This window comes from Bolinopsis microptera, unplaced genomic scaffold, assembly GCF_026151205.1.
Source record: "Bolinopsis microptera isolate Bmic1 unplaced genomic scaffold, MBARI_Bmic_1.0 sca5, whole genome shotgun sequence".
Lineage (NCBI taxonomy): Eukaryota > Metazoa > Ctenophora > Tentaculata > Lobata > Bolinopsidae > Bolinopsis > Bolinopsis microptera.
Genome location: NW_026971777.1, coordinates 9,446 through 23,543, shown reverse-complemented (window position 1 = coordinate 23,543; position 14,098 = coordinate 9,446). Strand labels below are relative to the sequence as shown.

Genomic DNA, 14,098 nt, shown 5'->3' with positions numbered 1-14,098 from the left:
TTATATCAACTACGATTTTCAGGTATATCCGTCAATGTTTTTGGTTACAGTGAGAGTGAGCCAAGAACACACATTTTCCCCATTTACACGACGAACTTCAAGTTTAAGAGGATAGTACATCTTATCAGTTTGACAGAAAGAAATAAAACACATTATGTTCTGATCAAATCCCTATCAACATTTTTGAGATTGGTCACGAAATACGAGAAAAGAATGTTGACATGTGAAAGATGTTTTAGAAGGTTCACATCCAAACGTTTTTTTGAAAAGCATGCAACGTTCTGTGAGACAGGAGAACCCTCTGTCTTCATGCCTGAAGACCCTGTATTGAAATTCAAAAACTTTCAATACAAATTTCCCTGTCCTGTGGTCATGTATGCCGATTTTGAAGCCTATCAGATCAGCATGAACGAGAGCACCGGTTCAAAAAGCTCAAACATCGCTGAACAAAAACCAACAGGGTTCGCATACATGATCGTGTCACCTCATGATGTTCTTTGTAGACCATTGAAGTTATATAGAGGTGAAGACGCAGCCGCAAAGTTTGTAGACTGTTTGATAAATGAGTGTTACGACATAGAGGATATACTCAACGAGGTGAAACCGATGGAGTTCACAGACGATAACATGGTGCAATTTCAAACAGCAACCAACTGCTCAATCTGTAAACAAAGCTTAATTTGGAGCGATTTGAACAATCCTGTTGTTCGCGATCACTGTCATATTTCAGGTTGATAAGTTAACTTATACTATTGATTAATACAAACGTTTACAATTGAAATATAAATCTAAAATTGATTATCACTAATGTGACATCTTATTCAGGTTCATTTCGTGGTGCCGCTCATTCTCAATGTAATTTGAAGGCTTGTCAACAAAAGAGGTTGTTTGTCTACTTTCACAATGGGAAGGGTTACGACAATCATTTCATTCTAACAGCTTTAGCTGATGACAAGAGAACAGGTACCATAGAGGTTATTGCCAATACTGCTGAGAAATATACCCAGATTAAGACCCAAAGATTCATAGTCCATGATTCAATGAGTCACCTCGTTGGCAGTCTAGATAATCTCTGCAAAAGCTTGCGACAGAGGGGCTTGGATGGGTTTAATCTAATGCGAAACGAATTCCCCCTCGATGATCAATTTCGATGTGTGTTGCAAAAGTTAATCTACCCCTACGACTATATAGACGGGTTTGACAGATTCGAGGAGCCAATTCCTGGTAAACCAGCGTTTTTCAACAAACTCACCGATGAAGATTTGTCTGACGAAGATTATGACACACTCTTAAGAATTTGCAAAATCTTCAATATAACTACTTTAGGGGAACTTCACGATTTGTACTTGAGGTGAAACATTAATTACATTTTAATGCTCTTATTTTAATAGCCTATCATGTAACCCTTTCGCGATTATACTCAAGAAATCGCATGAGTTTGATATGTAACCTTGAATTCCCTCCTTCTAGAATTTTGATAAGCTTACGAGTTGAATGATATTTTCCTGCCTAATCTAAATTCATGCTTCAGAGTGGATGTTTTGATACTAGCATGTGTCTTTGAGGACTACAGACGGTTGGGTCTTGAAATGTTTGCTATAGATCCAGCGTATTACATAAGTTCACCAAGCTACTCGTTTGACGCTATGTTGCATCTAACGAATGTTGAGTTAGAATTGTTGACAGATGTGAACATGTATGAATTCTTTGAAAAAGGTTAGTTTCCTAATGTAGGGAGTAGATTATTTCTTCATGTTTTTCATATTAATAAAAATACAGAAACCTTTTGAACTCACTTGAATATTGATTAAGGATTTTTCAGGAATGAGAGGAGGTTGCAGCACAGTTTTCAAACGTCTAGCCACAGCTAACAACAGAGGTCTACAAAGATATAACGATCAAATGCCTCAGTCATCGATTTTCTACACAGATTGTAATAACCTGTACGGGTAAGTTTTAAAATAAATTAACTGGCAAGTGTAACTCAATTAAGTGTAAATCATATTAACTACATTCTGTTTAGCCTTATCTGGTCTCTGTTACAAGGTTTGTAAACTGGATCGGGGTAGATAAGGATGGTTAGTTTAGGTCTGCACCATGCTTTCAACCATGCACCATGCTTTCAATATCATTATTTTCCTCTGCAGGTATTGCATGCAAATGAAGCTGCCCCACAAAGATTTTAAATGGTTGACTGAGCAAGAGATATCCTCTCTGGATGTCACAAAGATCGACGTTAATGGTGATACAGGGATGATTTTGGAGGTTAGCTAAGAGTTTACTTAATTATTTCAAGACTATATAGTGTAATGTTTCTGACTTCATTACATTTATTCTAAATTTTTACAGGTTGACTTAGAATACCCTGACTCACTTCATTCGAGTCACAGAGATTATCCCTTGGCTCCGGAGAGGTTATCTATAACAAAGGATATGCTGAGTGAGGAGACGAGGCAGTTTTTGATGATTTCAACATATCATATTCAACCCAGACCAGACTCACGCAAACTGTCTTACCTAAAACGAATTATGTCACGCATGTCAAGAACTTGCTGTTTTACACACAACAAGGACTTGTTATCAAAAAGATACATCGAGCTGTGACATTTTACCAATCTTCTTGGATGGCTGAATATATAAAAACAAATACTATGAAGAGGATTGAAGCCCAAAACAAGTTTGAGAAGGATTTCTTTAAACTTCTGATAAACAGGTGATTATTGACGGAAAAAATAAGTTATTTTTACTATTTTCAGAAAAACGCGAATCTTTAAAATTTTGTTGCTAAATCGATAATTTCAGTGTCTTTGGCAAGACCTGTGAGAACGTTAGAAAATATCGAAAGTTTGACCTGGCAACAAATGAAAAGCAAGTCAAACGCCTCTCTCAAAGAGTTGAACTAAAGTCTGCTGTCGTTGTATCCGAAAATCTCGTCATTTTTGAGTCAAACAACCTTGAGATAACGTTAAACAAACCTCTTTAGCGGGCATGGAAAGGGTGTTTAAATGATTTTAATGTGATCGCTTTCTTTATACGTAATTTATCATTTTTTCCAAAAAAAATTTTGCAAGCTCATTTGTAATTGCCTTTTTTCCAGTGATTTTGGAACTTGAAAAAATCCACATGTATAAATTTATTAAAAAAGTTATGCGACCTGTTTCCGGGGAAAATTGAGGTTATTTTCTACTCAATTCTAGCTTAACGAAACAACAACAACCATTACTGATGTTCTTATTTTTCTATTTAAAATTTAAAAATTTCAGTTGTGCTACGGACACGACTTTTCTATACCACATCAAAAAGGGCGATTTACTGAAAAATTTTGGGAAAAATACCCAAATTTCAGGGATTCTAAAACTCCCCTGTGAACATTTCTCTATTCCATTAGAATAAACCCCCCCGGGCAGTTTATCAGTCACAAAATCAAATTAAAAATCAATGTAGAAATTAGGGTTGAAGGCACCCGAATTTAATTTTTTTCACTTTTTAGATTAAAGGGACGAAAGGGGCATTTGCAAAAAACCCACAGTTTGCGGGGTGAAGACCCCAAATGCTACTTATTACAGATAAAAAACGAAATGGAGCCGGGGAGTGAAAGAAATAGCAAAAGGATGAAGCATGTTTTTTTGTAGAAACTGACTTTTCATTTTTTAAACATTACTCAGAACACCCTATACAAAAAATCAAAAATTTTTTATGAACAATCGAGAGAATAGCCTAAGTTTTGTAGAATTAAGGGGTTGTTTTAGGAATGAATTTGCACAATTCATAGGGGTATAAGGATATTTGATTGATTTTTTTTGTTGTATCTTATTTATTTTAGGTTATACAAAATAAAGTCGCATTTTTATTCGTTTAAAAATTAAAACGAAATGATAATAACAAAATCTAAAAACAATCAACTAAATCAAAATTCCAACAAATCAAAAAAACACCAAAAAAAAAAATTAAGTTTCAATAAAATTTTTATACCCTACATTTTCCCTTGGCACAATATCTGGATTGGGGGACCTAAACATTTGCACTGGCAACCCCGGGGCATCTGAAATCCATTCCTTACATTTGTAATATAGTTGTTGGTAGAATGTTTTGAAAAAATTTTCAAGTAAACGTTGTAGGAAATACCAGATATTTTGAAATCCCCAAAAATATTTTTATCTTCTCGGGGGAAACCCACATATGATGGAAGGTTGGGGTTCTTGGTGGATACCAAAAGGGTTCTTTTTTCAAAACATTTTGATCCGATTCAAGGGGTTTTCCCAAAAGGGTATGGTTGAATTATTGTTGAAAACATCAAATTTCTGTGACGATAAAACCGCTCGGTAAAGTATATCCGTTTAGTATGTAGACATTCAGTTTTAAACGTTCTGAAATTTCCAAAAAAAGAAATGAATGAGAACACCACCTCCCCCTTTTAGCTTTGTTTTCTTTATTTTAACCCATACCTCAGAAATCAACTGCGTTTAAATGTTGATGTATCTCCCAAAGTAAATGCTTGAGGAAGCTTTTTAATAGAAAATTTTTTTCCAAGATTACATAAAGACGCATTTTTTTTAGGGTCGGAACTATGGGGCAAGCTTGGCGAAAAAAATTTTGTAAAATGTTGGAAAAGGAACCAAAATTGCTCGGGCTTTTTAAAAATGGTTCTGAACCATCCAAATGATATGATGGTGTTGGTGGAGAATTTTTTTCATTCCACTTACAACCGGACTTTGAAATTCCATAAAACGCTTTTCTTATCACATTTTCGGTAGGAACCCCAACCCCACCCAACTTTATCGAAAAAATTCATTTAAAACGAATTCAAGAAGTTTTAATGGAAATGAACTATTTTAGGGTTAAATTTTTCAACAAAATTTTTCACGCTTGGGTTAATATTGGGTCAAAATACTTGAAACACAGAAATAAAAACTCTGCCAAAATTTAGGATGATGTTTAAACCAAATCCCCAATTAAACGTATGGTATTTTCCATGTGAAGGCAGCTTGGCTTGAAAATTCAAAAACCGGGAAAAAACCTGTTGAGGAAATTTACATTTTAGATAGTACTTTTATAGATATATAGAAAAGTTTAGTGCAATTTTTTTGTACTACACCGATTAGGACATCAACAGTTGAACTGACCATATACCTTTAAGTCTTAAGCTTTTCAATATAAAAAAAAAAGTTAGACATCAGTGAAAGTTTTAGGAACTTTAGAAATTTACTCCATCAGAAGTTTAAAGGATTTTTACCCATGTTTTATAGCCCTCTTTTAGATTCAAGGAATACCATACTAGCACTTCAAAAAAATATCCCAATAGTTTTAAATTATTGTATTTGCAATTTGGGCAGAACTTTTTGTAGTACATTCTTTCAATTCATCTATAAAGTACGGGGAAAAGCGGTGTTGTAGTTCAATTTGGAAGTGTCTAAATTTTTTGTTAAATTCATAGTTTTTCATCAATTTCAAATCCAATCCGGGAAAAATTGAATGTTGATTGTTTTAATTGCCGCCTCAAAAACGAAAAAGTTTTCTCCCTGGTTCAAATATAGTTTTACTTTTTCCTGTGACCTAAACAATGACACTTTGATTTACCCCCAAAGAAAAAATATTTTGGGGGCCTTTAAAATTTAACAGGAACTTGAATACAAAAGAAAGGGGTTGAGTTGAAATGGAAAAAATTGAATTCTTTTTTCCCTTTTTTTAAATTTTAGTTTGTGACACATGTTTTTATACCCAAATTTAAAAAATTTTATTGTTATGGTATCTTGGCAAATTGAAGAGTCCTTGATAATTGGGGGAAGGGGTTAAAAAACCCCCCCCGCTTTTCTAAGAATTTTTTTTGCATTTGGGGGTGGCCGTTTGTAGCTCCCCCACACGTGGGGTTTTCTTTGTTCCCTGATCTCGTGTGGTTGAAAAAATGTTAGAAACCAATGACAAGCTAATAGTAGTTTCGCAGGGGCGGTAAATTTTTTTAAATTTAAATTTCATAATTGAGGGTTTTTGTTAATTTTTAAATTTAAAAAAATTCCTCCATTGTTGTGAAATTTAAAAATTTCGCTTTTGTGAGCTACTCAAATCTTCGCACATCTTTCAACTTGAAGTTTTCGGGAAGAAGTTTTATTTTTTTTTTTGATTCTCGTTCAAAATAATTTCCCTTTTCATGTGTATATTCAAATCTTTAGTAGTTTTGAAGCACTCTTTTTTTTACACCAACCTTTCATCTTTTTTCACCCTTCATTTCTTTACCAAATCACGAATTTATTTATAATTCTTTTTAGAAATCTTTTTCTTTCTTGTGCTTTTTTTTTAATCTGTATCTTCTTTTAAATATTTTTTCAAATTGTTTTTTAAAAGCAAAACCCAACTTATACAATTTCTTGTTAAATCTATCAATATATAAACCCTGTTAGACCCATCATTTCCATCTTTGCAAGTGTAACTACCTGAAGTCCTTTATCCCCTTTCCATCATCATCAAAAATGAAAATTTTCAGATTATCTCAGTTTGCCCACGATGTTTGTGGAGTGGGATAAGTTTTGATTTATGTCTTGGGTTTCTTTTAGGTGATTATTTTTGTTCTGGGCTAAATCCGTTTTTTAGCAGGGGATGTGTTATACCCTCTAGATCGTTTTACCGAAGATGATGAACCAGGGAGGGTTAACCAAAGGGTTTTTCGGTTTGGAGAGCAAGGTTTGTGTTGATACAATGTAGCGTTTGTTGGGTAAGATTTCCCACACTTATCACATTGTAAACCTTTTTAAAATTACAGGAACTCGGGGGTTTTTTTAGACAAGAAATATACATGAAAACAAAATGAATTTGAAAGACTTGTTAGACCCTCCCTTTTCCCGGGCCCTTTACGGGAAAGAATCCTTAACAAAAGCTTAAAAAATAAAGGCCTTTATAATTAAACGTAAAAAAAAATTTTAAAGGGCATTGACAGCTAAAAAACCCCAAAAACCCATAAAAAACCTTTTTTAAAAATGGGAAAATTTTGGGCCCAAAGGATTGGATACTTGTATCAGTGTGATTTAGTTGACCCCCGAGTTTACATCAACACAACGAGGGTTACAATGGATTGTTACTAAAATCATACTTTTAGCAAAAAAGATGGGCCTTAAAATGAAAAATAAGAAGAAATTTGTTGTAGTTTAGGGAAACCCTTTTTTACGCAAAACACTCCACAAAAAAGCGTTTGATCAAGGAAAAGAGTTTTACAAAAGAATTTTGCGTTTATTAAAAATTTACGTATAAAACCTCAGTGTTTATAGGGGAAAAAAAAGGGGGCAATAGTTGAGCGGTTCAATAGAACTTTAAAAAAACGCAAATGTTTAAGTATTTTACGTCTAAGGGTATCCCTTGGATCGATGTTTACAAATCTATTAAACATACAAGAAGAAACAAACCCAAAGCAAAACCCCCAATAATAAATCTGAAATAAGATTATTCGAAAAATTTTTTCCCTAAAGTGAAAAAAAAAATTAATTTAAAAAAAAAAGCATTTTCAAAGTGGGGGTACGGAAAGGGGAAAACAAGGCAAAAAAAAAACATTTCAAAAGGGTTATAAATTTGGAGTCACGAAGTGTTTACAAAATCAAAAAAAGACCTTTCCTATCAATGATTTGAAGGAATAAGGTAAAGAGTTAAAGGTTTTCATTTTACACTAGTGAAATACAATTGGGGGATAAACTAAAGATTTAAAAATTAAAAAATTTTTAGATAAGCGTACGAACGGGTAGACCGAATACTTGTAAGGGGAAGGGTTATCCGACGAAAAAAAAAAACCTTTGGAAACCTCAATTCGATCTCTTCATTTTGATCCGTTTTAAGTTTCTAGCCTCCACAACTGCAAATTTTTTGCCAAAAAGAGTAAAAGACTAAATTCATTTTGGAATTATCAAAAAAAATAGTACACCCCTGGCCTAAACGGATTTTTAATTCAAAATAGAGCAGAGTTTTATGAAAACTTGGAATGATGAAGAAAATGTGCCGAAAACATTTAAAAGGACTTAATTTTGAAAAAATAATCTTCAAACCCCTAGTATGTTGGTTGTTGGATTTAATTCTTTTGATAACAAGGAAATGCAGAAGGGTTTTATTTTGGGTCACTCACAAAACAATATCTACATTTTACCTAACCAAAAACCCTTTCCCAAAAAGTCCCTTTTTAGACCATGATTCTAAATCACTATTTTTTTCTTTAAAGTCCCAACGTCATTTTTAGACAATTAACACATTGGCAAGACAAATGTTTTTTGGGGAGATTTGAAGGTGCATAAGCCTTTAAAGAACATAAAACAGGAAAAGGGGTTTTAATTTTACTTAGTCTTCACCAAGTCTACCACAGGGGCTAAATGAAAACGATTTTGGGAATGGTTTCCAACATTTTTTCCAAAGAGGGAGATATGTTGAATAAACTCGATAATCTGGGGAAGTTAGCGCTGTAATATGAAAAAACCCAAAAAACATCTTTAAAAATTCACCCCAAACTTTTCAAAGTTCTTAAACGGTTCAAATTTTTCAAAAAAAAAACTGGATCTAGTAACAAACAACATCAAACTTTTGAAAAGCATGCCCCTTTAATTCTCGAAAGTGGTTTAAAAGGGGGCGGTATGAAACAGAAACGTTGCACAAAGTGGCGGAGCATTACTTTAAATTTTGCACGTTTTTCCAAACTTGGGGGAATACAAAAACAATTTTTAAAGTCCGATATATTATATCACCCTTTCACTGTAAAGAATGCAAAAGCTTTTACCATAAGGGGGGTCTCGGAAAAAAATCAAACATTTAATACCCAAAAAGGAAATCTTCCCGGGTTTTAACTATAATAGCTATTAATTAAACTTTCAAACAGATGTACAAGCCCAAAAATGGGCTGATTTTTATAGATATAAACCGGGGTTTTATCAAATAGATGATTTTTTCAATGATTTTTGTAATGGGGATTTTAAAAACATTACGAAAACCCATTTTTGTCATCTTTAAAATTTTGGAATAACATTTTAATATAAAAGGAGGGTTTCAATTGCTTTACAAAATGGATAACTTCACAATCATTGTTGTTGGTGGTTAGAAGGCAATCAATCGAAATTTTAACTCGGTTAACCCCCTTTTAAAATAAAAGAACCGAAAATTCGTTACATCGATTTTCATGGTCAAAATGTTTCATATTTGTGATGATAACAAAAAGTTCCTTTTACAACAGTTAACGGACAATATTTTTACACCCATGGAGTGAAAATGATAACATATGGTGAATTTAATTAATTGAGCAGTTACAATACCACCAGGGTTTTTACCATTTATTCATGCATATTTTTTTGAATAGAAAAGAGAATTATTAATAAAACCAAAAAAATACAAACCTTTTACTGTTTCCTTTATTAAGCCAGACAAATTGTACAGTTAAGTTTGGATAATTTAATTTTAAAGAACGAAAAGATTCACCCGGGGCTTGTAGGGGTTGAAAATGATTTTTTTAGCACAAACACTCTTCAGAATACCCCGTTTGAAGGGGGAAACATACCCGCATTTTCTACATTAAAAATTATCGAAAACTCTACTAATGGAAAATTATCTAGAATTTTTTTGATTTCCATAAAAAAAATCCCGGATGGAATTTTTTTTCTCAGCTCATCCAATTTTGTTTCGAAAATTAAAAGGGAATTCTAAAAATTTGATCGGAAAAGAGTATTAATGGTAAATTCTTTAATTTTAATCCTAAAATTTTTCAAGACAATTCTAACTTAGTGTACGTCCTTCTACACTAAAAAAGCCAAAGAAGAAAGAAAATAAAATGGGGAATTTAACTCAGATCGAAAATAACCATACCCCTGTGTTTGCGCAAGGGGGGTCTTCAGTTTGGACCCATTATTTTCGATCAGGGGGAAGGGGGGGAATTTTTTTTGGTTCCCTTTTAAAGAAAGCGTTACCACCGCTGGAATTAAAAAAATAGCTAAAACGGGAAAACCTTGAATCGTGTGGTAAAAAACTATTTCTCTGGAGCAAAAAGGAGCAAAAAAGTTAAAAGTTTTGCTAATACTTGGGGGAAAACAGGGGGAAAAAAAAAAAGTTTAGTAAAATCAGTGACCTAAAAAATCACTCCAAACAAAAAAAAATGGGAAATTTTTTAAAATCAGTGATTTATGTCATTTTCTCCTTTATGGGGAAAGACAAAACCCAACAATTTCGATTTAAGAACTTACGATTTTTAAAGGTGGCCTGTAACAAATTTTTCAAGAGGGACCCCTAAATTTAACATACCACCACAACCGAAGGACTTTTAAAAGGGTTTACAATAGTTTACCGGTTTAAAAGCAAAAAGGTCGGATATCCCCACGGAAAAATGTTTTGTAGTTAACAATATTTCAACATCTATGGGGAAGTTTTTATTGTAAAGGAAACGCATTAGTTATTAAAGTAGGGAATCCCTTAGCTTACCCAAATTTTTGAATCGACCTAAGCCGGGTCAAAACCGTGATGGGTATTTGTTCTACAAGAAGGATTCCTGAATGAAGGTGTAAAAAAAAACATTGAGGGAAAATTAAAAACATTTTGGGGGTGGGTGAAATTTTATAGAAAAAACTTAGGGGTGATCTGAATTGTTCCCGGGTTTGGTCCTTTAAAAAGGGGATTGCCAAAAAGGGATTAGGTTTGATTAAATACCAAAGGTTCGATTATAAGCGAAATGTTAGGGTTATTTAAGAAGGGAAAATTTAGTCTAGAGGATTTACTTTAAATAGAGTATCAGAATCAAATGTCACAAGTGGATAATTGGGTTCCAACTCAAACAAATCCAGCTGCCATTAAAAGAAGTACTCTTTTCAATAGAGGAAAAAATGTTACTCTAAACACCAAATTTCACTGTCCCTTGTTTAAACACTACAAAATGTTTACCTACAAATATGAATTTTGAGAATGAGTCTAACTAAAAATACTGACGATTTCTTGCTTTTGTGCAAAGCAGATACTGGATATAGTTTGGTTATTGAAGATTGTTTTTCTAACATTACTTACTATCGAGTAAGGGATGAAATTTTAGAAATGATTGAGGAGAGACTTAAAAAAGATCCTATTCCATATTTCATTTCTAGACCTGAAATCATAGTACGTCCGGTAACGCAATCATCGAGGATAGTTAGAATAAATGATATTTTTGCAAACTCTATTCTTCCTCCATATGCATTCTTTATGTTGCAGAGGAGTCGTGACTTTGATGGACATATGCCCCTCAAATCCTTTTATTATGATACCTTACAAAAAATTTCAACTTTACCGTGATGGTGTTCCAGTCTTTGCTGATCCTTTAGAAGTTGGTAGTATCAGAAAAATTGGTGAGAATAACTTCCAATTCAAGAATTTGGTGAGTATCTACGACAACTTTACCGCACCTTGGGTAAGGATACCCAAGGATCATGTCTTATAAATGAGAACAACTTTCATTTGAATTTCATGACTGCAATAAGCTTCGGTGCTGATAGATCTAGTAAAATGATCGTCATCTGAATCTTCAAGAGAAAGCAAGTACCAGCATTGAAATAGATCTCGGAACAGAGACTTTTCCAGAAGGATCTCATACTAATTGTTTATGCTGTCTTTGACAGACAAATTCAATAGATTCCGATCGTATTGTACGCATCATTGAATAATGCTTGAACCCGTTACCACAACGCAACTTGACGATATTCTTTTCAACACAAGCGTTACTAGCAAAACTATATTGGTACTTACCCTTCTTGTTTCTCACCTACATCTACCAAACCATATTATGCTTTCATTTCAAACACTGAGGAGCATGATGAAAATGGAGAACATTGGTGTGCTTGGGCTGCAAAAGATGATACAATATGCTTCTTTGATTCATTTGGACGATCGCCAGACCACAAAACTCTACCTAAATATTATAAGGATATTGTAAAAAAGTTTAAGTTTGTTAGATACACAAACTATAGAGTTCAAGGCTGGAATAGCAAAGCATGTGGTTACTTTTGCATTCATTTTATCTATGTGTTAAGTTTAGGGTTAGATTATAAAGATTTTTTAAACGACTACTCACAAGATTTTGAAAAAAATGATTCTGTAGCTTTTAATTTTGTTTCTTCAATAATTTGAATAAATTTGTTTTATTGTACAAATGAAAACAAGTTCATAAAGACATAAAATAAAACCAATAAAATTACAACTAATTGATATCAACTACATCGAGAAACTTTCCGTTTGGAGCAATCCATCCGACGACCCAGTATTTGTGTCCAATTTTCATATTTTCAAGTTTCTGGTATGCAAAGTTATTTGGGAAAATAACCGGAGCAAAGGCTTTGTTATCTACTTCACTGAAAAGCTCTAGTTTGAACCCTGCACTGTTTGAATACTGCTTTAGCGTTTTAGAAACGATCTGCATTTGAGTATTCACTCTTTTCTTGTGTTCTTCCTCAGGTATCAATCGACATCCATCGCATCCAATCTCCATTCTTTGAGTATCAATACCCTCCAGTGAGTTAAATCATATTGGACAATTGTCAACGTGAGATGAAACCATGTTAACGAGTATAGGATACCCAACCTTGTAGGAATATTCCACTTGTACTTCTTCTCCCACTTTGAAGGGAATCGCGGTACTGGATCTAGTACTTCCAGGTTTCTTTAACTGTACGGTATCCCAAACATTGAACTTAATCAATCTTGTCTTGAATGGTATATTCGTTGAGATCGTCAAGCGAGTGTATCCTTTTGTATTTGGATTAATTTCACAAATCAATCCATAGTTGTTGAAGAGTGCCATGTTTGAAACGTAACCAAAGTTCTGTATCAAGAAATGAGCTCTCTACATTCAACTCGATTTATATAGGCGAGTCACTGGGCATTGAATTCATGAAGACCTTAAAACAATTGCGTAACATGTACTTGTTTTCATTTGCCATCTGAGTAACATCTGATAAGTTCAGCTCTTCTCGTATTGCTTGCAAAACTATATTTTCATGGATATTGATGATATCTTCATAACTCTTACTCTGAGCTGATATCAAAATATCAAACATAGGGAGTACTCTCTTTTCGAATACGGTAAATGTCAAACATAGTTATAACTTTGGTTCTTTGATAGTATGAAAGCTCAGAGTGAAGCTCATTCAGAAATTCTGATGGTGAGTTGACAAAGAACTCTTGGAAATATTGTGTGCTGGTCTGCATCTTTAATCGGTCAAGGTTGGAACTCTAAGTTCTTATATATCATGCCTCCCTTCAATCAAAATGAACTCTGGATACTCTGAAAAGTAGCACCCATCTCCAAACCTCCGTTCATGTTTAACAGGGTGGTTTTGATCGAGATTGTTCCTGATGATACTGGGGACATTGGTTAAAAGCTGTGGCATGGTAAGCAAATATTTCTTTGGGGTGTCGTGTGGTTATGAATTAGTCTGTTCTTTGAAGAAATATAAATTTACCTCGATAAATAAGTTTTGAATTAGCCCGATCACATTCACTCTCTTTAGTTTCGAGTATTTATCATAAGAGAATATGACACTCAACCTAGACCTATAACCGATACTACCAGGAAAGTTTACGAGATGCAACTCTTAAACCTTAGTAGCAAAGTCCGATCTTCTAGATCGGTGAGTAAAATCCAAGTTGAAAACTGAGCCGAGTCATGATTGCATCTGTATGGGTACAAAGGATGACATATCAAAACCTGTTGATCGAACAAAGGAATTATATAGTTTTGATGAGTTGCACTTGAAATATCTTATCATCAAATTGGAGAGATTAAAATTGTTGTTGATTCTGTTGACCTAAGACTCTAAGAGACATTGGAAACTCAGAAATTCTGATGGTGAGTTGACATAGAACTCTTGGAAATATTGTGAGCTGGTCTGCATCTTCAACCAGTCAAGGTTGGAACTCTAAGTTCTTATATATCATGCCTCCCTTCAATCAAAAACTTTCTATTCATCCATCTGTATTGACCCAACACCTCGATCGTTTCTGCAACAGCATTAGAACATTGTGGTGCATGTAGGTGTTGGCTTTTAGTGTTATGATTGTACTTTGTAACACAGTATGGGTAGATGGGTTCATTTCCAAATATTTCCGTTTGCTTAAATCGGACAGACTTCTT

General features: G+C 33.8%; 1 protein-coding gene across 1 annotated transcript; it reads left to right on the top strand.

The window, feature by feature from the left end:
- Positions 1-135: 135 nt before the first annotated feature.
- LOC134825670 (uncharacterized) lies at positions 136-2,963 on the top strand. The gene is made up of 5 exons (XM_063837872.1): positions 136-730; positions 826-1,351; positions 1,532-1,716; positions 1,823-1,949; positions 2,148-2,963. Exons 1-5 carry the CDS (start codon positions 214-216, stop codon positions 2,272-2,274), a joined length of 1,482 nt encoding a protein of 493 aa, XP_063693942.1. The 5' UTR covers positions 136-213; the 3' UTR covers positions 2,275-2,963.
- Positions 2,964-14,098: the final 11,135 nt, after the last annotated feature.

What these genes read in the sequence shown, in the direction of transcription:
- LOC134825670 (XM_063837872.1), top strand. Translation starts at nt 214, where the DNA reads ATGTTGACATGTGAAAGATGTTTTAGAAGGTTCACATCCAAACGTTTT. An exon ending in GTATGAATTCTTTGAAAAAG is followed by an intron (nt 1,717 to 1,822) that starts GTTAGTTTCCTA and finishes AGGATTTTTCAG; the next exon opens with GAATGAGAGGAGGTTGCAGC. An exon ending in GATTGTAATAACCTGTACGG is followed by an intron (nt 1,950 to 2,147) that starts GTAAGTTTTAAA and finishes TTTCCTCTGCAG; the next exon opens with GTATTGCATGCAAATGAAGC.